At 48.8% G+C, this 27,835-nt stretch overlaps 1 protein-coding gene across 3 annotated transcripts in view; it reads right to left on the minus strand.

Annotated features, from left to right (window-relative positions):
• Window positions 1–27,835, minus strand: part of TOM1L2 (target of myb1 like 2 membrane trafficking protein) — a 121,355-nt gene that overhangs the window by 38,110 nt on the left and 55,410 nt on the right. For all 3 annotated transcript variants that reach the window (XM_055304903.1, XM_055304901.1, XM_055304900.1), the window contains exons 2-4: window positions 21,795–21,879; window positions 14,116–14,194; window positions 6,665–6,814 (exon numbers count right to left, since the gene is read on the minus strand). In XM_055304903.1, coding sequence (XP_055160878.1) covers window positions 6,665–6,814; window positions 14,116–14,194; window positions 21,795–21,879 — 314 coding nt within the window. The remainder of the gene's footprint in view (window positions 1–6,664; window positions 6,815–14,115; window positions 14,195–21,794; window positions 21,880–27,835) is intronic.

A 27,835-nucleotide genomic window follows, 5' to 3' on the forward strand; every position in this document is an offset into this window, starting at 1 on the left:
GTCCTCTACCTAGGCAAGCTGGAACTGGCATTTGTTATCTGCAACCAAGCAATCTTGGCTAATCTACTCCCTTCCCGATTGTTACTATTTCAACCCCTGTATGGGACCCCTGTGCAGTCTGGGTGAAGTGGCTGTTAACAGAGCATATGTTCATGGCAGCATTCTCTACTGAAAAAGATTCTGATGCCAATGGGGAGCGGGGGGGGGGGGGCACCTTTAAAGGAACAGTCCTAGGGACACCTGGGTGGCTCAGCTATTTAGCTCCTGCCTTCAGCTCAGGGCATGATCCTGGAGTCCCAGGATCGAGTCCCACATCAGGCTCCCTGCATGGAGCCTGCTTCTCCCTCTGCCTGTGTGTCTCTGCCTCTCTCTCTCTCTCTCTCTGTCTCTGTCTCTCATGAATAAATAAATAAAATCTTAAAAATAAAATAAAATAAAATGGAACAATCCTAAATGGAACAGTCCTAAATGGAAACACAGAATTGGGATAAATCCAGAGACGCTGTGCTTCTCTCATCTTCCTGGCACAATGCCCAAATACCTGTGTTCCAGTCTTTTCCCCACTAGGTCATACCTTTGAAGGCACACATTGAGTCCCGCCCTTGCACAGAGAAGGCAGTCAGTCATCAATTGTCAAGTTAGATTGAATTCAGACCTCACAGTTACTAAGCATCTTTATTGTCCTACTTTGGAGAACATAGGAAGATGGCCAGTTAAGCTGTCCCCAGACTGAGGTGACAGTGACAAAGCAGGAGCCCCTCTGGACAGCTGACCCAGCTGAGATTTGAGAATCTGCTCTAGGGGAGAGATGGCAAACGTCAGGAAGTGTGGTTCACTCCGGGTCCCCAACCTAAAGCCAGGGAGCCACAGGGGTGGTGCCAGCAGGCTGCCCTACGGGAAAGTAAAATGACACAGCAGTGCTGGCACTCTCTGAAGGACCCCTGTCACAGGGCCTGGCTGACTAACAACAGAGTGACCACCTCACTGCTCTTTATGTAACTCTCCTTTTTTCCAAGCATGTCTCCAGTGTTAAGGGGCTGAAAGACTCAGATGAAGGTCTAATAGAGAGAAAAAGGAGAATTTCCTGTTTTCTCCTTACTCCTTGGGAATTGAACACCAAACCCCAGACTGAGATATTATACTAACATGAATCCTATCCTATTTGCTTCTATTTCCCTCAAGTTTTCACAAAGTTTTAAATCATCAAATTTCAGATTGATGAATGACTGCTGATTTAGATTATGGGTTCCATTCTTCGGCTCCTGCCATGTTCTGCTTATGCCCCTGGACCAGATTTCCTAGTCCCAGTGACAGGGTCTCCAGGGAGCTTGCCAGTCCACACAGAACCTGGCCAAAGACCAGGACACCAGGTCTCTAACACCTTTCAAGAATACAACACCTCCAGCTCCTCCTGCCCCCACCCCCATCTCAATCAGCTCACTTTCCTCAGTGGAAAGAAAAACCTTCAGTGGAAATAGGGTATTTTTAGACTCTACTGCTAGGAGGCAGGGGGTGGGGAGGCAGGTTAAGAGGCAAGGGGGAGGGAGGCAGGAGAGGCATGACCACCACGAGGTTACCCTACCAGGATGGTATCATATCTGTTTCTGAAAGCAACTGCAAGCTGAAAGCTGAAGGATGGCACAGAGTACAAGTGTTCTTGTCTCCTCAACAAATGGGACTTCACATGAAGAAACAGGCACACAGCTAAAGGCTAGCCAGGGAGCAGGTGAGACGCAGAGCAGGGGCAAAGGTGGCAGGCACTTCAAAGGCTGGGAGGGAGAAAGTGGGCAAGCTGCTCACCAGGCTGCCCTGCTCTCAACGTCTCTCTTCTCTTGCTGCCAGAGAGACCAGCTCCCTTCCTGAAGGGCAAAATCCTGCGCAGGGAAACCCACTGGGCCCTCACACCTGAGTCAAGTAAATGCTTCCAACTGCCCTTCCTCACAGCTTGTGTGCTAGGCTCGGGCTGGGGGAGGAGGGCAGTCTTCCCCAGATGTTCTGAAGCACAGGGCCTCTGGAGTACACAAGCCTAAGGGTGTCTCTTTTGGGGAGTCTGGGGGAGATGGGGCGGCTATGGATGGCTAGAGCACAGCCAGAGGATCCAGATGCTTCCATGAGAGGAGGGATGGAATGTGGGGACAAGGGATAGGCATCCACTGATTCTCTTCAGAGAATCCCCTAGAGGGCTGCTGATGGCAAACATGTGCCAGTGGAAATGGCCAAGGCCCCTGTGTGGCCAATCTCAGGCTGACAATGCCTGTGATCAGCATCCCAGGAAAGCAATCAGAAGGCACGGTGGGCTAGAAGCCAGGAGGACATGCAAGGACAAGCATCCATTTCCCTCTAGGCACAGAGAGACCTGTCAGAAAAGCTGGTATGGAGACAGACCCCCTCTCTGCTCTCACTGTAAGGGAGTAAAATCAAAGGGACAGTGAGCTCAGGCCGATGCCTGGTAATCAGAGCCACAGGTCCCACCTTTAAAGGAGCTCCAACCATGTTTCTTGGGTCAGAGATGGGGGTAGGGGTGGAGTGCTTCTCTAATTCCTTAGCCTTAAAATATTTGAGGCTGCCCCTCAAATATTCCAAAGCCAGTTCAAGTCCTCCCTGGGTAGGCCCTGGCCCTCTATCAGCTGCAAGCCTGTTTCTCCAAAAAATCACCAGCTCCCCAGGGGCAGGGCTGGGACTGGCCTGGTTCCACTTCCTGGCAGCTGGGATCTGAAGAGCACCGAGAAGTATCTGGATGACAAGGATTATGAGGAAGAAGCTGCCATGGCTCTGGCACCCACACATTTAACTGAACCTCTTTTCAGTCTAGCTGCATTTCTCTGATGGCCTGCTGCCTACTCACAGGCTGGCAGGAGGGCCAGGGATCTGTCGCCTCCATCCCCACTCTAGCATCATGGCAGGAACAGCACCTGCCCTCCCCAGGGGAGTATCAGACTCTTAGGGGAGCCCACCCAGTCTTAAAAGTATATTCAACAGGTAAATAAAATCATCCGCTTTCACCAAAGAGTTAAGAACAGGTTGACAAGATGTAATATGTCCACATACTCATCAGATGAGCTTTCACGAGGATGCGTTGGTGAAAATGTTATGCAACTGAAGTTTTTGCGTGCTGGCAGGAAAGAATGGCAGGTCCTCACTGGTGTAACCAATAAACTGGAGCTTGGCCATGCCCCACCACCCAGCAATTCCACTCCCAGCTATGCGGCTGACCCACATGAAACCACTAATATTTTACCATTATTCACCAACAAAGATGGCAGTGTCACGTATCTGAATTAATACAGATCTAACAGAAATGAATACACATGCTCACCACAAGACACCTCCTAGATGTTCACAGCAGCATTTTTTATAATGGCTCCAAACTGGGAACACCAAGTCCTGAGCATCAGTAGGAAGGATAAACAAACCATGGCACATTCACCCAGAGGGACCTGGGCACAGTGATGTGAACAAGGGGAATGGAAAGCCTATGGCCATACCCAATGATGACGTGAGGCCTGCAAATAAGGTGCGGCCAGACACACAGACATAAGAGAGTGCTCATTGCAGAGTCCACACAGGGCAAGTTCAAGAACAGGAAAAATCCATCCCAGCTGTGAGGCGAGGTGATCCCCCCAGGAGATGGGGGGCCTTTTTGGGTGCAGGTCATATTCTGCTTGATGACACAGGGGCTGGTTTAGATGGGTATATTTGGTTTGTAAAATCTTATCACATTGTACATGCGAGTTTAATGTGTGATCTCCTGTACATATATTAGAATTCAATAAAAAGGAAAGAAAAGGCTGAACATCCTATTTGTTCTTTTGTCCAGCCCATTACAGAAGCCATCTGCCAACTCTGAATGCTATCAGCTTTATACTGTTGGGTGGCCATGACCAAAGACAAAAGTTCTTTAGGAAGTTTCAAAACCTGGAGAGGAGAACCCTCCCTGGGCAGGTAAGCAAGGCTACCCAGAACTACCCTTATCCAAAGCCCTTGGTGTTTTCCCAGCTGGACCAGGTGACTGTCCAGTGCATCCTGGTGGGACAAGGAGCCTGCAAGGCCCTCAGGGGCCCATCCTGCTCCAGCCCCTGCAGGGGGGCACACATGCTGCTGCCATAGGTTGTGCTACTCACAACATGGGTACCAACCACTGCAGCCACCATGGGCTGATCTAAGACTCCAGACTGGTGCTGCCATAGGTTGTGCTACTCACAACATGGGTACCAACCACTGCAGCCACCATGGGCTGATCTAAGACTCCAGACTGGGAGTAGAGAGCAGGGACACAGGTCTCCACTTTACAGATAAAGAGGTAGAAGCCCAGAGAAGTTAAAATACCTGCTGAAATTACATAGCTGGGAGAAGCAGTGCTGAGAGTAGGCAGTGACCCTGACAGGACAGCCATAGCCAGTACACAAGGCTCTCCGTGGCTTCAGCCAGGGAGCCCCCCAGCCAACAGGGGCAGGGCAGATCACAAGCCTAGCCATGGCCGTGCTTGACAGGGGTGGCCAACCACCCACCGGGCCTGGCCCCAGGAAGTGCTCCTTCCAGGTGGAGGAGGAGGTGGTTTGTGTGTGTGTGTGTGTGTGTGTGTGTGTGTGTGTGTGTGAGAGAGAGAGAGAGAGAGAGAGAGAGAGGAGGAGGAGAGAGAGGGAGAGACACTGAGACACACCAGGTTTGTACCCGTGGGGGGGGTGGGGAGGGCGAGACATGGAGACACACCAGGTGGGCAGAATGAAGAGATAGGGACCACCTAAGGAAACATGGAGGGGCTCTGCTATCACCCATACTCCTCCCCTTAGAGCTTCAGCAAACTACACCCATCCATTTGTTAAGAAAAGCAAATTACTGAACACCTACTCTACACAGCAACTGCTCTAGACCCCAGGGATATAACATCCCTGGACTCTTAGGGAACTCAGAGTGAGGCAAATGACAGAAGTAGAGAAGACCACAAAAGAGGGTGAAAGGAGAGAGGGAATACTGTAAATCTAGTGGTGGGGAGGCCTCTGGGGGCTGTTGGAATGATGGAGAGGTTTCTCAGATAGAGGACCTAGGAAAGAATAGACAGAGCAAGCTGAGCCCTTGGGAAGGGCCACAACTTTCTTTTCCAGCCTCAGGTGCCACCACCACCTCAAAAGCCCCTATGCTCAGCCCTGATCACAGTGCCTTCTGCCTACCCCCTGCCCCACTCCTTGGCGCCTAGGCTCTAGCTGCCCTCTACCATAGGACCACTGTGCTGGTTGACATGTATCACCAGGGGGCTCCATCTGCAGACACCCAGCTCAGAAATGTTCCCCACTGCCTATAGGACAGAGCACCAACTGTCAGTACAAGCCCTTGACCATCCCTCTGGCCTCATCTTCTAGCCCCAGACATTCTTAATTACACACAATGGTTTTAAAGAATCCTTTTCTGGGGCGCCTGGGTGGCTCAGTCCTTTAAGCATCTGCCTTTGGCTCAGGTCATGATCCCAGTGTCCTGGGATCAAGCCCCATGTCAGGCTCCCTTCTCCTGGAGAGCCTGCTTCTCCCTCTGCTCCCCATTCCTGCTGTCACTACCTCTGTCTCTTTCTCTCAAATAAACAAAAAACAAAAAAATTTTTTTTTTTAAAGCATCTTCTCTTCAAGAGGTGCAGCTTCATTTCCTGACTTTTGAGGCTGGACTCCCTTCTAACAAACGGAATAGGACAGAAAAGATGATGCATAATCTCTCAGACTCAGTCCCCAGAGGCACTGCAGTTTCTCTCCCACTCTCCTTTGGACTGCCTGCTTTAGGGAAAACCTGCTGCCATGTTATAAGGACACTCAGGAGTCTACACAGCAAGAAACCCAGGCCTCCTACCAATAGTCAGCAAGGAACTGGGGCCTCCTGCCAACAGCCCTGTGGCGAGCCACCTGGACGTGGCTCCTCCAGCTCATCGTGGCTCCTCCAGCTCATGGAGCTTGCAGATGAGGCAATTCTGGCTGACGTCTTGCCCACAACCTCCTGAGAGCGTCTGAGCCAGAAGCACTCACTTAAGCTGCTCCTGAATTCCTGACCCACAGAAACAAGGAAGTCATAAACATTTGTTGTGTGAAGCCTCTAAGTTTTGGGGTAATTTGTTACACAGCCATTAATAATGAACAAATCCCGAATGTGTCAACTGCTGTCTCTGATGCACATGCTAGTCCCTTTGCCTGTGCTACTTCTCACACTCTGACCTTTCCATCAAGCTTCTTACCTCCAGGGTCCAGCAGAAATGTCATCTCCTCAGTGAATCACTCCTTAACACGGTCTCCCTGGATCCCACCCCCACCTGCTGCCAAGCTGGCCCTGACCCTATGCCTTGCCAGCCCTGCAAATGGCTCTAGCACAGTTATTCCTACTCCACACTGTCCCTGATGGCTCAGAGGCCTGTCGGGGTGGGGGTGGGGAACCCCCACCCACCTCTGGGGGCAATAGAGAGCCAGGCACCCAGAAAACAAGTGAAGGCTCTCTCAACTGGCTTGAGAGCTCCCTCTCAGGCTTTTATTCCAGTGGGATAAGCACAGAAAAATAAGCATTTTGCAACAGGTATTTAAACCCAGGAGGGCCTCCATTCTTCCCTCCAAATGATGGGAAAGCACGAGGACCCATAGCTAAGGGGCCCCATCTCAGTGGGTCCCAACAAACTAGACAAAGGGAGCTCACCTACCTGAATCAGAGCAAGCACCTTGTCCTGCACAATGGTGGGAGGGTTGTTCTTGGGAGAGATGATTTTGACGAGGACGCTGTCAATGAAATCCCGGTTGGCCACGAGAATGTGGAAGCGGTGGCCACAGTTCTTCACACAAGTCTCCAGCACCTAAGGAGAGGGGAGAGGAAGGAGGGGTCACCACAATGGCAGCTGAGTTTCCACCCTGACCCCACCTCTTCCTTCTTCCACATGGTTCCACCATCTCTTTCAGAGTCACACTGGGATGGCATTGCATCCCTTCACTCTAATTCAGGCGTCCCTTGCTGACTAAAGTCGCCTGTGCCTGCACAATAATCAGGCAATTAGCTGGTAATTGAGGCACCAGTTTTGCATGAGAAGGATGCTGGTGTTTTAATGAGATCAAAATGACTGAGCGGTCCCTGAAAATTAGCATTTTAACTCCTCTCTCCTGGATTCTGCGTGTGAGACGTTAGCCAGTGGGACTCAGACTCTGACAGAGAGGGCTGCTGTGACAGCCTGAATTGCCCCGTGAATTATTGGCCTTTGTATATGAGTAAGCAAACACACGCACTCACCTTGACACATACACACACGCGAACACGTCCCACACAACCTTGCCTCTGCAGCTAATATTGGCAATGACTAAGGATTTTCTTCTCTTAATAAATGGTTTGTGGGCCTCAGCTGCTAGTCAGCTTCAAGGTCCGTGTTCACACACCCTGCTCGCTCCTCTCTTGTCTAGAAAAATGAATTAGGCAGGCCTTAGCCACTCAAAAGCACAGCACATGTGGGTTCTGGCCAGATGGCCAGTGTGGGCTTGAATCTCAGCTCTGCCACTTCCTCCCTAAATGGCCCAGGACCAGCTGTCTGAGCCTCAGCTTCCTCATCCGTGAAGTGGGCACATGAGTGCCCCCTTGTGGGACTCCAGTAAGGATAAGAAAGTATATTTGAAGCACCTAGCACACTGCCCTGCATGGCCTTGCGGGGCAGTAAATGAGGACTAGGATGATATGATTGCCATTTAGGAGGCTGCTGTACACACCCAAGGAAAGGGAAAGGGGAGAGGCCCCCTGGAATTCAGGGGTATCAACTGGAGGGTCTCTCCAGCCTTGAACACAGCTTTCTGAACTTCTCAGCACTCTGTAAACCAACCCATACAATCAGCTGGCCCTTCCCACACCAGCATACCCCAGTGCCACAGTCAACTAGTGGGGAATGTCTCCTTGGAATGTGACCAACAACAGGGGACATTTCTGACTGCCTGAGTATTTTCAGTGACCCAAACAACTGACCACTGGTTGTCTTATGCAGGGCTGGGTTCCTAAAAGGAGGCATTACCTTGCCAAAGCATGGCAATCGGGAAAGGACCACACTCTTAACGCTAATGCAAAGTGGACTACAAGCCAGCACCATGCAGGAGCCTCCACATTATGCCATTTCATTCCAGTCTCACAACAAATTAATTCTCTTTAAATAGATCGACCTTCTCTGGACCCCTTGTCTCCTCACCCACAATGAGGCCACAGGGCCACCCCATGCCCCCAGGTCTCCTCCAAGATCAGCTGGGAGTTCCCTCAGATGACAGGCAACATGTGCCAGATTTCTTGTTCCTTCATCTGCTCCTGGAAATAGCCCTGTAAGGTGGATATTATCCCATTTTAGAGTAACAAAGCTGAGGCCTGGAGATGTGAGTAACTTCACTGAGGAGGCCACAGCTGGCATGTGCGCCCTGCCTGGCAGCCAGAGAGCCACTCAATACGGTTCCTTTCCCCACCGCCAGCCTGTACTGTGGGAGGCTCCAGGTTCTACTTGGCTCGCCAAGGGAGACCTTGAAGCTCAGTGTCCTCAGGTCACCAAGGTTTTCCTCAGCCAAGAGGACATTCTCTTAGCCTCTGCACATGCCTGATTCCAGGTGACCACAAGGCAACCAGCATTCACTCTCACAGTGACCACAGGTGCTGCAGAGAGGATCCAGAGGGGTTCTTCTTGCTCTCTGGGAACTCACAGTTTCCCTTCTTTCTAGGATTCTCTAAAACCCTCTCCTAACTTTGCCTATGCAGGCATTGGGCTGCTAGGGTCAAGGCATGTGGCAGGAAGAATGGTTTATTTTGAGGAGCCAGTGGGAAAGGGAAAGGCAGGAGGAAAAAAGGCATGGTGAGAAAAAACATGGGAAAAAGAAGAGGAGGAAGGCCAACATGGCAGGGCAGCTGTAGTCTGCCATCATGCTCAGGGCAACAGTGGGCCAGGACACCCAACTCACTTTTGGGGAGCACATCCTGACATCTTCCAAGATGGCAGACTTTAAAGTCAGCAGGGCCCTCCCTGGCTGGCAACAGCTATTTAGCCACTTCAGGGACTCTGCCAAAAATGCCATTGGTAAATCGGCTCCTATAGGTTCTAGGGCATGAAACACACAGCTGCTTTTTTCCAGCAGTCAAAGCCCATGGGGTACAAAAGGTACCTCTAAGCAATCAGGTATGGCCATTTCAAGTCAATACACTGAGGCCCAAGCAGAGAGCCTCTCCAGAACTCCAACAAACTCCTGTTTGGGGTAATATTAATACCTTTGTGAAAGTCCCACAAGAAACAAGAGGAATGACAGCAACTAATAGAACAAGCGAAGACAAAGACAGAGAAGCCATAAAAGTAGACATAAGACCAGACAATGTGCACCAGGCTGGAGCCTTTGGTGTAGGGACAAGGGATCTGCAGCTGTCAGAAGTCTCCCAAAGGCATCCCTGGATTTGCAAAGACCTGACCACATCAACAAACAAGCAAACAAAAAACAGGAATAAATTTAACCAAAGAGGTGAAAGATCTGTACCCTGAAAATTATAAGACACTGATGAGAGAAATTAAAAGAGCCAGAAATAAATGGAAAGATATCTCATGTTCATGGATTGGAAGAATTAATATTATTAAAATGTCCATACTCCCCAAAGCCATCTACAGATTTCACAGAAATAGGAGAAATGATTCTAAAATTCATATGGAACCAGAAAAGATCCTGAATAGCCAAAGCAATCTTGAGATAGAAGAATAAAGGTGGAGACATCATACTTCCTGATTTCAAACCATATTACAAAGGTATAATAATAATAGTAAAAAAAAATCATAACAGTATGGTACTGGCAAAAAAAAAAACAATGGAACAGAATTGAGAGTCCAGAAATAAATGCATACGTACATATATGGTCCACTAATATTTGATAAAAGAGGTATGACAATTCAATGGGGAAAGGACAGTCTCTTTTACAAACAGTGTTGGGACAACTGGATAACCACACAGAGAAGAATAGAACTGCACTCCTATCTTACACCACTCACAAAAATTAACTCAAAATGGACTAAAGACTTAAATTTAAGACCCCAAACTGTAAAACTGCCAAAAGATGACAAAGGGAAAAAAGTTTCTTGACATTAGTCTTGACAAAGATTTTTTGGATGTGAAACCAAAAACAAAGGCAACAAAAATGAAAATAAACAAGTGGAACTATGTCAAACTAAAAAAGTTTTGCACAGCAAAAGAAACAATCAGCAAAATAAAACGGCACTCTACAGAATGAGAAAAATATTTGCAAACCATGTATCTAATAAGGGGTTAATGTCAAAAATATATAAGGACCTAAATAAATAGAAATTAAAAAAAAATATAAGGGATCCCTGGGTGGCGCAGCGGTTTAGCGCCTGCCTTTGGCCCAGGGCGCGATCCTGGAGACCCGGGATAGAATCCCACGTCGGGCTCCCGGTGCATGGAGCCTGCTTCTCCCTCTGCCTATGTCTCTGCCTCTCTCTCTCTCTCTGTGTGTGTGACTATCATAAATAAATAAAAATTTAAAAAATAATAATAAACTCCTACTTCTAAAAAAAAAAATATATATATATATATATATATATATATATATATATAGACCTTAAACGACTCAAGAGCAAAAAAACTATCCCCAAACAAACCAAAAACCTAAAACCAATCCAATTACAAGTAGGGAAAGGTGGGGCATCTGGCTGGCTCAGTCAGAGCATTTGACTCTTGATCGTGGGGTCATGAGTTCGAGCCCCAAGATGGGTGTAGAAATTACTAAAAATAAACTTTAAAAAATGGGCAAAGGACTTTAAACAAACATGTTTTCAAGGAAGATGCACAAATGGCCAACAGGCACATGAAAAGATGTTCAACATCACTAATCATCAGGGAAATGCAAATCAAAACCACAATAAGGGATCACTTCACACTTGTTAGAATGGCAATTATTAAAAAGACAAGAGACAAGTGTTGGCAAGGATGTGGAGAAAAGGGAATCCTTGTGCACTGCTGGTGGGAATGTAAATTGGTGCAGCCACTATGGAAGCTCCTAAAAAATTAAAAACGGGCTCCTAAAACAACACAAAACAAAACAAACAAAAACCATGATCCAGCAATCCCACTCTTGGGTATATATCTAAAATAAATGAAAACAGGGTATCAAAGAGGTATCTGTACCCCTATGTTCACTGTGGCTTTATTCACATAGCCAAGACATGGAAATAGAAGTACCCACTGATGGATAAATGTATAAATAAAATTTGATAGATGTCTGATATTTCTTTATCCATGTACACACACACACACACAAATATTCAGCCATAAAAAGGAAGGAAATCCTGCCTTTTGCGACAACATGGATGGACCTTGAGGTCATTACACTAATTGAAATGAGTCAAATACAGAAAAACAGATACCCAATATGTCACTTAAATATGGAATCTAAAAAAGCTGAACTCATAGCAACAGAGAGTAGAATGCTAACTGTAGGGGAGGGGAAATGGGGAAATGTTGGTCAGAAGGTATGAGTTCCCAGCTACAAGGTAAGTAAGCTCTGGGGAGCTAATGTACAGTATTGTGACTACAATTAACACTGTAGTATATACTTGACAGTTAAGATATTAGATCTTTTTTTTTTGATATTAGATCTTTTTTTAAAATATTAATTTTAGAGAGAAAGTGAGTGAATGTTTTGAGAAAGAGAGAGAGAGAGAAAGCCTAAGCATGTGCATGTGCACATGCGCACAAACCAAGGGAGGGGCAGAGGGAGAGAGAGAAAGAATCCTCAGGCAGATTCCCCTCTGCATGGGGAGCCTGACACAGGGCTTAATCCTAGGACCCTGAGATCCTGACCTGAGCAGAAATCAATAGCTAGACGCTCAACTGAGCCACCCAGGAGTCCCAAGAAATTAGATCTTAAATGCTCTCCCCTCCTTCCCCAACAAAGGTAATCATGTGAGGGGATAGAGGGATTTCCCGACCTTACGTGTCTTAAACTTACATATGTTATATGTATCTCCACAAAGTTGTTGGAATAATAGTAATAATAGCAATAAACCTAACCACCAGGAAAGGCTCAATGATGTTCACCATTTTCTTTCAGAAGGAAGTAAAAACAGAGACCACTTAAGAAAGATTTCCAGGGACGCCTGAGTGGCTCAGCGGTTTAGCGCCACCTTCAGCTCAGGTTGTGATCCTGGAGACCCGGGATCGCGTCCCACATGGGGCTCCCTGCGTGGAGCCTGCTTCTTCTCTGCCTGTGTCCCTGCCTCTGTGTCTCTCATGAATAAATAAATAAAATTAAAAAAAAAAAGAGAAAGATTTCAATTCTTGGGGGCCTGGGTAGCTTAGTCAGTTAAACGTCAGACTCTTGGGTTTAGCTCAGGTTGTGATCTCAGGGTCGTGAAATCGAGGCCCACATTGAGCTCCATACTCAGTGTAGAATCTGCTTGAGATTCTTTCCCCCTCCTCCCACTCCCATGTGCACTTGCTCTCAGTCTCTCTAAAATAAATAAATAAAATCTTAAAAAAGAAAAAAGAAAGATTCCATCCAACAACATGGTTCCCATGAAGTTGGGTGTATAAAGGGGTATGTTTTAGATAACAGGAAAATGCCCTGATATGTTAGTGTTCATTCCTTGGTGATTTCAGTTACTGAGAACAATTCCTTTTGGGCATCACTCTGGGTTTAGTAAATGCCATGGATCAAATTCTGAGAAAAAAACCTGAAAGCTTTCAAGTCACTATACCTCAGCTGGTCTTTTTTTTTTTTTTTAAATTTTTTATTTATTTATGTCAGTCACACACACACACACAGAGAGAGAGAGAGAGAGATAGAGAGAGAGAGAGAGAGAGAGAGGCAGAGACATAGGCAGAGGGAGAAGCAGGCTCCATGCACCAGGAGCCTGATGTGGGATTCGATCCCGGGTCTCCAGGATCGCGCCCTGGGCCAAAGGCAGGCACCAAACTGCTGCGCCACCCAGGGATCCTTTTTTTTTTTCTTTATTATTCAAACCCCAATTCCCTGGCAGAGAAGGATCTCAAAATAAGTCTTGGGTTTTTACTTGGGTGAAGAATCCAAACAGTTTCTCTGCTTTAAAAGGAAACATGTTATAGCTGTTTTGGATAAACAACAAACTACTGAAACCTGCAGAGAAGCCCACTGCTGACCTGTTGCAGCTTCCACCATAAGAACTCACCGTGGCCCCGATTTTGCCACATCTGAGTAACTGTTAGCTTTCCAGACAGAAATAACCCTTGGAGCAGTTGTCCCTTTGAGTTTCATGACATTTTCTTTTTTTAATGTTTTTTTAAATTTTTATTTATTTATGATAGTCACACACAGAGAGAGAGAGAGAGAGAGAGAGAGAGAATGAGAGAGAGGCAGAGACACAGGCAGAGGGAGAAGCAGGCCCCATGCACTGGGAGCCCAACGTGGGATTCGATCCCGGGTCTCCAGGATCGTGCCCTGGGCTAAAGGCAGGTGCTAAACCACTGCGCCACCAAGTTTCGTGACATTTTAAGAAAGGGCAAAAATCTGGTCTGTTTCTTCCTGAAAGGAGTCACTAGGCTGGCTTTTTCCAGAACCCCTACACCAATGACTGCTTTGACTCCATAATCCACAGCTGGACACTCTGAGAACCCCCAGGCCTCTCTCCGCATTGATGGGATGATGAAATCAGTCTGGGAAGGTTACTGTAAGCAATCACTTTAACACCAGAAAAGCCCAGCACAGTCCCAGGCAGGTTCGGGGTGGATGGTAGCAGGTTTGTAAGGAGAGACTGGACACCTAGGAAGGCAGCTAGTATGGCTGTGTCACAGAAGGACATCCACAGGCAGGCCTTTGACTTCTCTGCTCTGGGCTTCTGTATTAGTCAGTGCTGCCCATGCCTGATCTTCTGCTGGTATGTACCAGCTTGCAGCCCATCCCCTCACTTCAGGGAAAAGCAGGAAAACCCAAAGGCACTGTGGGAAGGCTCTGCTACACTCTGCTGGTGCTCACACCAAACCGTCCACAGGCCGTGGCTGCTGGAGGCTGTGCCGAGTGGACAGAGGGAAGGCCCTGCCTCTGGGAGTAGGGCAAGGCTGTGAATGTGGATTTCCTCAGCTGCTCTGCCCCCACCCTAACCCCGAGGGCAGCACTCACTGTTAATGCCAGCATGACCTCTCTGTAGTTCCGGTTCCCATTAAGCCGCTTCTTCAGGGCCCGAATGGCATCCTTTGGCCTAGAGAGAAGGACATATTAAAATCCTCACAAGTTCCACTCGGGGCGCTTGCCTTACACATTACTCCTATTTGTGTGAACCAGCACATCCACAAGGCCATCTGTTATACACAAGATTCTAGGTGGCCATGTTTAGAAGCATAAAAGGCTGCAGACAAAAAAAATCTTCATCATTGTGAAGCAGGTTAACCTTTAAAAAATTTTTTTTAAGTTTTGTTTTTATTTCTAGTAATCTCTATACCCAACATGGAGCTCGAACTCATGACTCTTAGAGCAAGAGTCACAGGCTCTTCCGACTGAGCTAGCCAGGTGCTCTAAAACAAGTTAATTTAAATCACGCTTATCCATGCAATTGAACACTACATAGCTGTGAGAAAGGATAAAGACACTCCTTACACACCAATATGGAGCAAACTCAAAGAAATGTGAATAGAGTTGTGTGCAGAGCAGTGCATAAAGTATGCTACTCTTTGGCTTATAGAAGGACAACATACATACACACATAGTACACATGTTAGCAGAGGGAAGAGCATCTCTGGAAGGAGCCCCAAGAAGCTGGTAACTTTGGCTGCTCCTTAGGAGAGGAATTGGGTGGCAGAGAGGAGCAAGTGAGGTTTTTCACTGGGCTGCTTTTGGCAGGCCTTTTGCATTTGCATCACATGCAAATATCTTTTATTCAGAATGATAACTAAGCCACTGGTGTGGGGGTACACTGAAGAAACAACAGACAGACATAGAAGACAGAATGACCAGCTCCTTGCTGAGGCCTGGATGTTCAGCTCCTCCTCAGTTCCATGGAACCCCTTTTTGCCCTGAGAGAACTTAATTAAGTCTCCCCAAAACCCAAAGAATTGTGTTTTTAGGTAGTGGAGCTAATGTGGATTCCCAGAGGCATGTTCATAAGCTGACTGTTTGGAACCTGGAACTCGTTCTTCCTTAAATCCCAGTTAGGGTGGGGAGTCAGGGTCCTCAACCAGCCCTCTAGAAGCATCTAGTAGGTGCAACCCTTGGGTCTAACAAATCATTTAGTTTATTCTAAGCCAGGATCCAACAAAGCTGTGGGACTCATGGCTACCTCTGGCAGGAAACCCCTGCTCCCTGATGCCCCCAGTCCAGCTGCAGGCTGGCCCTCTGCTATCACCAGTGGGCTCCAGCCTTCCCCTGATCAACATATCAGTCTATCTGGGTCTTTCAAAGGCTGACGATTTGTAAGTCAGGGACCTCCTATTCCTCCAGCTCTGAAACATTTATGATCTCTTTACCAAAGGGAAAAGTCCTTTCAAGTACGTGTGAAGAATCTGGGGGGAGGGAGGGTGAATGCTCTGCTAATCAGTCTAACCTAGACAGAAATACATAGAAGCAAGCTAAGGCTTCCAGAAGACATTTAAATCACCCTGAGTCACCTAGTTCCCATCCCCAACATGAAACGTGGCTGCTTGCATGAATTCTTGGTTTCTGAGCCCAAAGGCTGATGGGACGAGGCTCTCTGGGGAAGGGGTCCCTGCCAAGCATGTTAGCAGTATGGCTGCAGTTTCCAAACAGGGATGCTGATTTCTGCAAGTATGGGACTTGACAAGCTCCTGGCTTTGAGGACTGTGGACTTGAGCTGGTGAAGGTCAGTGGCTGCTGGCCAAGAGCCTGGATTGACTTCCTCTCTCTCAAAGGCTCTGCCCAGCCACGGTCAGCCCCGACCCACGGCTGCCATCCCTCTCAATCCAGTTTCGTCCCTCTCCTCTTGAACTTCCAGGGAGCAGAAAAATGGGAACAGCCTCCGAGGGCTGCAATCACTTAGAGCTCACAGAGCAGAGAGTGCACAGAGCTCTCCCAGTGTGGGGGTGATGGTGGTGGTGGAAAATCAGAGAGTCAGCAGGCTCCTGGGTTAGAGTTAAAATGGAAATTCATCGGCGGGAAGTACTGCCTCAGAGTGACTGGGTGAGCACAAAAGCAAGTATTTATCTCTCTCCCCGGGGAGAAGCTTCAGAAAGGAAGATCAAAGTCATGTCAGAGGAATTGCAAAGTTTCCAGCAGCAGCAGCAGATTAGACAGCAAGGAGCTGGAAACGGGGGAAAAGGGGAGAAGCAAGAGTCAGGAGCCAAGATGGAGCAGGGAGAAGGAGCAGGAGGGGAAGGGGCCCTGTGAGATGCCCCACTGCCTGGCAGCTTTCAGCAGAAAGCTCAGCACCCCAGGCCTCAGGATCTGGCCTCTGGGCCATCCCCAGCCTCCCCAAGGTCTCCCTCACCCCAGACTCCTGAGAACCTTGCTTTCTAGTCATACTTGAACTCATCTTGTCCTGTGCCCCAGAACTGCTGCTTCTGAGCCGCTTTCTCCTCATTCCCTCCGAGAAGGATATGGCTGCCCCTCCTCCACCACCCCGGGACTCTTCCTCTTCCTCCCCTTTTCTCTGCTGCTACCTTGGTCTGTTGCAGTTATGGGGTGCTCACTCCTCCACACACCCCCTCCTCCAGCTTAGAGACGGGGCACAAACATTCCTGGAGCAAGGGAAGGTCCACAGGTGGTCATGAAAATGAGCCAGGTCAGCTGATCCTTCTGGAGATACACATCAGAATCACCTGGGGAGCACGTGCCAAATCCACACACCTGGACCTTAACTAGGAAGGTGCGGGCAAGGCGTGGCAAATCGGTTCTAAAACATTGCCGGGGGCAGCCCGGGTGGCTCAGCGGTTTAAGCGCTGCCTTCAGCCGGGGTGTGATCCTGGAGACCTGGGATTGAGTCCCAGGTCAGGCTTCCTGCATGGAGCCTGCTTCTCCCTCTGCCTGTGTCTCTGCCTCTGTCTCCTTCTGTGTCTCTCATGAATAAATAAATAAAATCTTAAAAAAAAAAAAACAATAATCACTGGTTATTAATGACCAACAATTCAAGGTATGAGGGATGGCCACGCAAGGCCTTAGGATGGAGGGCATCTCAGCCTTGGACATCTCAGGGAAAGCCCAAGGAGGGACCTATGGGGCAGTTCACCCAATCTGCACCCACCAGGACCACAACCTCCCAGAGGTGAAGCTCTGAATGACTAAGTGTAAGCAGAGCTTTGATGGCTGCAGCTAGGTCAACCTGTGCTTGCATCCTGCCTCTGCCCTTCCTAGACACACTGTGAGACCTCTGGCAAGTGACCAAACCTCTCTGGACCTGTTTCCTCAACATGGGCTGCCCCTACCTTCTAGGGCTGTTGCAGGGCACTGCACAAGCTGGTACAAGCCAGGGCTCCCGTGGCGGCCCAGTACACAAACGGCAAGCACTCAGAGAATGGCAGACAGGGTCAGGGCCATCAGCCTACAGAGGTCATCACCAAGGACTGGCCAGATAACACTACCGATGAAAGTGGTGAAGGAAGTCACGTGCAGTTTAAGTCCTTACCACGCAAGTCTTTTTTTTTTTTTTTTTAAGATTTTATTTATTCATGAGAGACACACACAGAGAGAGGCAGAGACACAGGCACAGGAGAAGCAGACTCCATGCAGGGAGCCCAACGTGGGGACTCAATCCTGGGTCTCCAGGATCAAACTGCTGAGCCACCTGGGATGCCCAACCATGCAAGTCCTTAATGGATAAAGAGCAAATCCCTACGTAGAACACAGACATGGATACATACATAGGCAGACACTTCATAACTATTAACTACTTTAATCCTTACAACCAGCCTATGTGATAGGCAATATTGGTACCCACACTTTGTAAATGAGGACACCGAGGTACAGGGACACATGGCAAGGGAGCAGAGGGCCTAGAATTCTGGCTCCAGGCTCCATGCCCCTAATTCTACTATACTCCTGTTCCTATGTACATGTTGCACACCCTGCCCACCACTCCAGATGTCCACCTTCCCCCTCTGACATCCACCCACCTCACCTGGCTGATGCCCCCATATGCTGCAAGACTCCACCTGGGTGTCACCTCTTCCCAGAAGTCTTTGCTGCTGACAGTCCCAGAGCCAGCCAGCTGCTGTTGCTCTGGGCCCTCTGAGAGGCAGCTTCTTTTGGCACGCTGTGTTATGATTATGTTCTGCATTCCCCATCAGACAGAGTCCGTTAAGGACTTCCTTCTCTATTCTTATTTACCAAACGCTTGTCAAGAGTCAATTATGTGTACACTGTGCTTGGTGTTGGTATAAAATGGTGCGTGAGACAGAGTTCTGCCCTCACGGAGTGCACAGTTGAGGGGACGCTGTCGAGGGAGATGGCCACTCTCACAAACATCACACCGACATGTACATTTACACGGTGACAGTTGTGGTATAATAGAGGATACTGTGAAATCACATCGGGGGGATCTGTCCCAATCAGGAAGAGAGGGGTGTCAGGGAAATGAGATTCAAAGTGAACTCCAGTGAGTGACAGAACTAATCAGTGAAAGGGAGAGCTGAGAGGGAAAGAGAAGGATCCAGGATGAAAGCCCTAAAGCAGGAATGAGTTGAAGGGGTGCTGGACCATTAGCTGAACTTGGGAGTTTCTCTCCTGCTTAAGAAGAGATTTGACAATCACCTCACTGTAGAAGCCAAGACAGAAAATCGCCAGGCGTCCTTGAAGGGGTCTCATTCAAAACCCAAGGACCCAGAGCTTGGGCCACTTTAGGAAGAAGGTGAGTAAGTGCTGGGAAAGGAAGGTGACCCACCTCCTAGACCCTGGGAGGTGGAAGCTCCACTTTAACACATATTCGTACATCCCCACATCCGTGGAGAATTGCAAATGGGGTATAGGAAGCATGGAAAGTCCAAGGAACTGAAAGATCAATGGGGCTGGAGGATGACGACAAGGGGAGAGGGCCCCAAGGGGAGCAGCAGAGGGACCAGGTTACCACACAGGATCCACTGAGGGTTTGGACCCTGAAAGAAGGCTCCTTAGCAAGGAGCAACTTGATGAGTTTCTAAGAGGCGGTCAGTGGACAAAAGGAAAAGGGGAAATGGTAGAGAGACCATTTGGAGGATACAGCCTGACTCTAGGGATGCCAGAGGAATAAGGCTCTTTACCCCTGACCTGAACCACCATTCCAAATACACCCTCCCCAAGTAGCACTTCCTCCTCACTCTCCCTGTTCCCCAGATGGCTTGTGTCCCCAACACACTGCCCTTTCACCCTCTCATCTATACATCACCTTCTCTTCCTGCCCTACTGAGGCCCAGCCCAAAGCCTGCCCCCTGTGTCTGCTGCAATGGGCACACACCTTGGTCACGGCCTGTCCAGTACCACCAGCTGAGCCCCTCAAGAGCAGCCAGGGAGCACCTTGGCATTTTAGAACCAGCTGCATCTCCATCTGTGGGGTCAATTAATGTGGCTGGACAACTGGAGAAAGGAGGGCATGAGAGGGGGACATGAGAAAGAAAGGACCCCAGTGACTCTAACATCGGAAATGCACAGCCCCGAACAACTCTTGACCCAGCTGTGTGCAAGGCACCAAGGTGACCACCTACACTGAGAGGCAATATGCCATCTTTGAGGGAAGATGCCTAAACTTAAACCTCCAGGGCAGGCCCCTGCCCCCAGCTCCATATCCCTCTGCTCCTGGACAGGCAGCATCCCACCTGGGGCCTAGCAGGCAGCTCAGAGCTGACCTTCTGATCTCTGCCCCTCAGCCCGCTCCCTCCCTGCGATAGCTCAGCCCTAAACACTGCAGTCCTCCTGACTCTTCTCTGCTCTCACACCCATGTCCACCTCTGCAAACCCCATTGGCACAACCTTCTAAACTATTCTGAAGCTGATCATTCCTCTCTCCCTCCTCTACTGTCATCCAAGTCGAAACTGCCATCATCCCACATCTCCTAACTGGCTTCCCTCTTTCTACCCTCTGCCCTTCCCATCCCAGGCCAGGCCATTCCAAACACGGAAGCCAGGTGATTTCTTTATTTTTATTTTTATTTTTTTCAGGTGATCTCTTTAAAATGAACGTTAGACTTCGGGCGCCTGGGTTACTCAGTGGGCTGGGTGTCTACCTTCAGCTTGGGTCGTGATCCCAGGGTCCTAGGAGCGAGCCCTGTATGAGGCTCTCTGTTTAGTGGGGCAGCCTGCTTTTCTCCCTCTGCCCCGCCCCCTGGCTCATGCTCTCTCTCTCAAATAAATAAATAAAATCTTTAAATAAATAAAATGAGCATTAGATCATGCCCCTCTCTGCTGAAATCTCCTCCCAAGTCAAGGCCAGAGCCCTCCAAAAATAAATAAAATGAGCATTAGATCATGCCCCTCTCTGCTGAAATCTCCTCCCCTCCAAGTCAAGGCCAGAGCCCTCCATTGTTTTTGGATGGGGACATGTCTGACCCCTCCTCACTCTCTCCACTCTGGCCCCTCGAGCCTCTTGCTAGTCCTCAAACATACCACCCGCCATCTGTCCCAGGACTGCTGTGCTTGCTGCTCCCTCTGCCTGGAAGGTTCTTCCCTGGTGTCATCCTCACACCTCACCCCCTCATCTCCTTCAAATCATTCTTCAATGTCACCTTCTTAAGTGAGGCTTTTCTTGACTCCTCCACTTAAAATTGCTGACTCCCAGGGGGCATCTGGGTGACTCAGTCGGATAAGTGGCTGACTCTGGATTTCAGCACAGGTCATGATCTCAGGATGTGAGATCGAGTCCCGTGTCGGGCTCTATGCTCAGTGCAGGGTCTGCTCGGGATTCTCTCCTTCTGCCTTGAGCGTATGCATGCGCTCTCTAAATAAATAAATAAAATCTTTAAAAAATCTTGCTAACTTTCAGCCTTCACCCTCCCTAGCTTCACTTTGCTCCAGACTTGTCACCAGCTGACCATGTAACGTGACCACATAATGTAACACATAATAGCTTCAAGGGCATCTGTCCTGCTCCCTGCCATGCCCTGGGCTCGCACACTAGGGCCCAGCATGAGGTAGTCACTCAGTAAATATCTGTTCACTGAAGGCAGGACCAGCTCCAGATTGTACACAGCAAAGCTGCAAGTGCCAGCACCCAGATGCAAGCCCAGGGTTGCCAGAGTCTGGCCTGTCCTCCTTGGCACTCTGGGGATGGCTGGAGAGGGCTTGGCTACAGTAAATACTGTCCTGTGTGGTGTGGGCAGAGGGCTGAATACAGACAAATCTGGAAAAAATGTAAACAGGACATAGCCGTAATGCACAAGAACCCACCCGGCAGTGCAGGGATGTGAAAGGGATGGCCCCTGCCAGAGACACTTGCTGCTCTGTGCCTCACGTGGACCTTCTCCCTCTATGGACACCGTGGGGCCTCTCCCTCCTGCAGCTCCAGTCCAGCAAAGCAGAACAGAGATAGCCTCATGTTGGTGAAGGGGAGGCAGAGTCAGGGAGGAGGGCAGGAGGAGGTGATGAGCACTGGGGGACCAAGTAACCAGGAGACTTCATTTTCACTGTGATTCAAAGCAGGTCATTACAAGAGGGCGTCACTGCTGTAAGCCAAGCACTGCTGTTGCAGTAGGACTGGGAGTGGGAGTGGGCAGCATGAGAAAAGATAATGAAGAATGTCCATTTATTAAATGCCAAAACAAACAGCCTGGAAACAAAACATGAAGTAAAACACCACCACCCTAAAGACCTGACAGGCTGTGAGTGACCCCCAGGAGCCAACCAGCTTTACGGGAGATGGCAGGGGTGGGGGTGAGGGGCACACATACCCTTCCTCTGTCTCGTTGATAATGTCACAAATCTCCATGTTCAGCGTCCAGTCCTCGCTTTGCAGGGAGCCATCTGTTGCCTTTTCTGTAAAGTCAGAGAGAAGATGGATTTACATTTCTCCCAGAATAAGGGGGCCCTGGCAGGAAACAGGAAGGGACCAGAACCACCATATTCTCCCCACCAAGCGGATGGGCTAAGCCAACAGAGCAGTTCTAGGGGTGCTGCATTCACAAGGGAACATCCAGAGAGAGAGAGAGAAAGATCTGGCCCTGAGTTTTGCAAGATGAAAAGTTCTGGAGGTTGGCTGCATGACTGTGCAAATGTCCCTAACACTTAAAAAATGGCTAAGATGGCAATTTTTCTGTTATGTGTATTTTCACACAATTAAAATTTTCAAAAATTAAATTTAAAAAATCCTACAACTCCCTTAAGGTAGGCATTATTCCCCTCCACATTTAAAAGGAAGGAAACAGGCTCAGAAAGGTTGGTTATTTGGCCAGGATCTCATCATCTGATTGAAGCTTACTGGCATTCAGTCTCAGGTTGGTCTGTCTCTAAAGCCTAGACAGCTGCATGACACTGCCCCGCCTGCCGGCAAAGCTGGACTTCGGATCTGAAGTTATAGCTCAGACAAATTCTAACCCTGCCCTGTCCTAACTGTACACTTTATGAGAGGGTTAACATCACCACCATTTTGTTCCTATAACCCACACTTCCACTGCTACTCAAATAATAAAACAGATGACCTCCGCATATGCTGGAAGCGTCCTTGTTTTTTTTTACTTAACATACTAGAACTCACACATCCAAATGAAGGCTGCACTTGCAAGCAGTGACAACATGCTCCAAAAATATAGCTCTTGCTCAAAACATTTGTGCAACAGCTTCGGTCTGCATTTAAAAGCCTCATTTTTTAAATTTTTGCCAAAAAAGACACATCCCCAACTTTTCCACCCAGTTTATTAATCAACCATAGTCCCCAGAGACTCCTGACCCCGCTGGAACAAGGAAACCCACCCACAAATGAGGAGGATCTGCCAAGGGCGAATGCTGGGCATGCAGCAGACTGGGCAGGGCACTGGGAGATTGGAGGAACCCTTCACCAAAGTCCACAGTGGTGCCACGCTGGCAGGGCCAGAGGCGGTATTTGGGGGTGTGCCTACAACAAGAGGAGAGCACATGCAGAGAGGGAGAAGAAGCCATGTCAGAGACTGTTCAAGGCAGATGGGACCCAGAGATGTTGCTCCCCTGCATGCATGTAGAAAACTGGGGCCACATCAGGAGAGCCACTTTGGGGTTGGGGGGGGTAGGGACAAGAGCCATGGCGGGAAGGGGAGTGGTAGGGATAGGCCTTCAGGAAGAATGGCTCGAAGCCCCAGTGGGCTTGGCCAGGAGAAGCAAAGGCTAAAGGCAGAGTCTACAGGAAGCCTGGGGGGACAGGCACGAGGCAGCACCTGGGACAGACACAGCAGAATGCTCTCTTGGCACTGGGCTTCAGCCAGAGGCGGTGGGCTACAGCCAATTTCCAGAGTGGGTAAGCGTGTGGGTGACAAGACTCACGCCTCCAGCCCCGCTCTCCCTGCCACACTTAGCTGTCCCTGCACAGCCCTCCCCTTCATGGTGTCCAGCCCCAGAAGAGGTGATGGCCAACGAGGTTGCTGCACAGCAGGGGAGTGTCCGTGGCCACAAACACAGAGCACATCCTCATGATGAAGCCACTCTGCCTGCAGGTGTGGGCTTTCCACCCTTCTGAGCCAGCCAAGGGGACAGGCCATCTGGCCAAAGGGCCGTTCTGAGCTGGTTATCTGTCCCTGTCACAGCACCGGCTGCAACACGGCCTCACAAGGAAGAAAGTCTGTGACTGCACTTTGGTAGGGCCATAGGGACACTGTCTTGGGAGGCTTAATGGAGGAAATATTAAATCAATGAAACCTCATTTCCAAGTTCGGTTTAGCAGCAGAATCCATTAACCTTATATTCACCCGCTCCCTTCCTCCAATAATACCGGGAAGGGGTTCAAAGGCATGATAACTTATCCTCCGGGTAGCGCGTTCTATTCAATTACTGGGATTCTGAGTTTCCGAGCTAAAAGATATATACTCGTTTTGATTATAAAGAATCAACCCAAAAAAGAATGCTGCTTTCTTTTCATTTTGCTGGAAATGCCACATAAATACAACCGTGGGTATTTGGCTCCGCTGAAACAGATGAGGGAGGTAAGGCTGACAAAGGAGCTCAAATCAGTTCTGATTTTTCTCCCCTCATGAAAGAATTCCCAGCAATGGGAACAAAGTTGTATTTGATTGCCCCTGGAACTGCAGCCACTCAATGCGGGCTTCCTCAGTCCATCCGGTCCCCAGGCCAGAGGAAGCAAAATTCAATCTCATTTCTTTTGTCACGTAAATCGTCAAAACCTAAGATAAATCCTGGTGCAAGAGCAGAAACACAATGCTCCAGGGAGCAATGGGGCAAGTCATTCCCACCAGCCAGCCCTTGGGACAGATAAAGATCAAAACGCCAGTGACCCTGGCTGCAAAAGCTGACCTTTCAGAGTTCTCTGGTGAAATGCTAATGGCCAGGGGCTGCAGGATGGGACAGGACAGGGCAGGGCAGGGAGGGCAAGGCTGGGCTGAACGGAGCAGGGCACGGCAGGGCTGGGCAGGGCTAGACTGGGCAGGGCTGGGCAAGGCAGCGCTGGGCTGGGCAGGGCAGGGCTAGGCCGGGCAGGTCTGGGCAGAGTAGGGCAAGGCAGGGCTAGGCAGGGCTAGACTGGACTGGACTGGGCAGGGCTGGGCAAGGCAGGGCTGGGCAGGGCTAGACTGGGCAGGGCTGGGCAAGGCAGGGTTGGGCAGGGCAGGGCAGGCTGAGCAGGGCTGGGCAGGGCTGGGCAAGGTTAGGCAGGGCTAGACTAGGCAGCGCAAGGCAGGGTTGGGTAGGGCTGGGCAAGGCTAGACTAGGCAGGTCTGGGCAGGGCAGGCTGAGCAGAGCAAGGCAAGGCAGGGCAGGGCTGGGCAGGGCTGGACAGGGCTGCACAGACAAGGCTCCCATTAAACCTTCAGTACAAGACAGTTAATGTTATCCTAATGCTGTTGCCATGGCATTCTCCCCATTCAGAAAAGGCTGCCTCCAGCGTGGAGAAGGCTGGGGATGCCCTCAAGCCTGGACCCTGCCGGCAGTAATAGCACTCTCTCAGGCCTGGTTTCTCTGTGCCCCACCCCCACCCCTACAGCCTGAAATCCCAGGCAGTCCTGCTGGGAGGAGCCTCACAATCCAGTGGCATGGTTTCTTGGCTGCTGCTGTCTACACTTTGATGTTAAATATAGTGACTTCAGAGCAGCCAGCACCAGAAGGCAAGAGAGGGCTGGCTTCAGCATTTTGTATTCAGCAACATCCTTTCGGTGAGAATGGAGGAAAAAAATGGCCAAATTATCTACCTCCCCAACAATCAAGGGTGTGGGTAGGAGCCCAGAGGCACTGACACAAAGGAAGAACATTCAGGGCGGCTCTATGCCAGGTGTAGGGGGAAGAAGCAAAGGGGCTTTAGGTGGACAGGAAGCTCATCTGATAATATGCACCAATAATGGGAGATGAGCCTTCTGGATTACTATACGCTAGTGAGGCAGGTTGGCATATACCAGTCAGGTGGAAAGAAAAATCAATCCTGACATTCTACACAGAGCCATTATTGTCTATTGCTTCAAATTCCTAACATGCTTTGTGAATGTTAATTGCAGCTGCTCCTCTTCCACTGGAGAGACAAGAGAATGAATTCCAAATACTCATTCCTATTTTTATAGGATGTCCTTTTCTCCAACTGCTGTCCCTACTCTTCTGTCACCCCTCTTCAAAGGAAGATAACAGGACAAGAAGGTATACAAAGTCTGCTTAGCCTGTAGACTTTGTGAGGCAGCTTTCCCTGTAACTTAAGGCAAAACAAAACAAAAACAAAAACACCTCATAGTCCCCATACCCTTTACTCAAGATTGGCAGAGCCTGAGATGTGCCATGCACTGCCCATGCAGGTGGAGAGAGGGAGATGATTAAGACTCTACCTTAAGAGATCAGCATAACGGGAGAGGCAGATAGGCAGTTGGTTAAGAGACAGTCCAGCCTGAGCAGTAACAGAGGAGAGCCACAGCTCTTTGGGGGGCTTGGATACCTGTGCCCTAGATACCGGTACACAGGAGCTCAGAGGAAATTAATGGCACCCCACATGCTTCTCTAAGCAGAACACAAAGGTGGGCAAGATATGCCAGGAAGAACCAGCCAGTGACTGTGTGAAGTCCCAGAGAAAGCTCCTAAGCCTCTGTCTCACTCCCCAACTAGAGAAGCACCAAGGGAAGGCATGACATAGAGCAGTGCTTCCCAAATTGGCTGCAGGTTAGAATCACCAGGAAGCCTTTTTTTTTTTTTTAACATTTGTTTATTTAGAGGGGTGTACAGAGGGAGCAAGAGAGAGAAACCCAAGCAGACTCCACACTGAGCACAGAGCCCAACATGGGCTCAATGTCATCACCCTGAGATCATGACCTGAGCCAAAAAGAGTCAGACGCTTAACCAATTGCACCATCGAGCAGCCCTTCACCAGGAAGCTTTTTACAAGTATTCCTGCCTTTGAGCACCTGGGTGGCACAGTCAGTTAGGTATCATGATCCCAGAGTCCTGGGATTGAGGCCCATGTCAGGCTCCCTGCTTCTCCCTCTCCCTCTGCTGTTCACCCTGCTTGTGCACTCTTGCTGTTAAATAAATAAAATCTTAAAAAAAAAAAAAAAAAAGAAGCATTCCTGCCTTGGTCCCATCCCATACCTTCTGACCAGAACCTCTAGGGCACAGGGCCAGTTGCTGACGTGTTCTAATAGCTCCCCAGTGGCTCAACATACACCTAGGGTTGAGAACACAGAGGAAAGGAGCAACACAAGTGGACCGCATGGCTATGAAGTGCCGGACCCTGGGGACAAGTAGAAGGCAAGACAGTCCAGTTTCCGCCCTCATGAAGTTCCTGGCCCACAGGAAGACAGCAAATCAAGTGACCCTGGTTCCAGTCCTGGCTCGGCCTCTGTGATGCTGATTTATGCCTGTTTCTTCTCTGAGCATTAGGTTTCCTGACAAATGAGCTATTGGGCCCAAATGATCTCTGATCCTCACCCTCCTCATCCCCCCAACCCCAACCCCACTCTGATGGCATGTTGGCCAATATATACTTTTTTTCTTTTTTGGCTTATTTCACTTGGTATAACATTCTCAAGCCTTATCACGTTGTAGCATGTGTCAAAATTTCATTCCTTTTAAAGGCTGAATAATATTGCATTGCATGTATATATCACATTTTGTTCATCTATTCACCTGTGGATGGATGCATGTTTGTTCACAACTTTTGGCTCCTGTGAATGCTGCTAGGAACATGGGTGTACAAAGATCTGTTTGAGTCCCTTCTATTTTTTTGGGTATATACCCAGAAGTGGAATTAGTAGATCATATGGTAATGCCATGTTTAGCTTTTTAAAAACTGCCAAACTGTGTTCCACAGAGGCTGCATCATCTTACATTCTCATCAGCAAGAGATAAGGGTTCCAACTTCTCTACATCCTTGCCAATACCTGTTATTTTATATCTTAGCATGGTTTTGATGTGCACTTCCTAATGATATGGTGACACTGAGCACCTTTTCACATGTTTATTGGCCATCTATTTATCTTCTTTGGATGAATGTCTATTCAAGTTAATTTTTGAATTAGGTAGTCTTGCTAAATCTGTTTATTGGTTCTGACAGGTTTTTTTTCTCCCCATGAAATCTCCAGGGTTTTCTACATATAAGGGCATGTCATCTTATTATTGAATTCCAAAAGTTCTTTATATATTCTTTATATATATTCTTATATATTCCTTTATCAGATGTATATTTTACAAACATTTTCTCCCATTCTGTATGTTATCTTTTCACTCTCTTGATAATGTCCTTTGATGCACAAAAGTTCTTAATTTTGATTAAGTACAATTTATATTTTTCTTTTGTTGCCTATGCTTTTGGTGTGATAGCCAA

This window comes from Nyctereutes procyonoides, unplaced genomic scaffold (assembly GCF_905146905.1).
Source record: "Nyctereutes procyonoides isolate TBG_1078 unplaced genomic scaffold, NYPRO_anot_genome, whole genome shotgun sequence".
NCBI classification, from domain to species: Eukaryota; Metazoa; Chordata; class Mammalia; order Carnivora; family Canidae; genus Nyctereutes; species Nyctereutes procyonoides.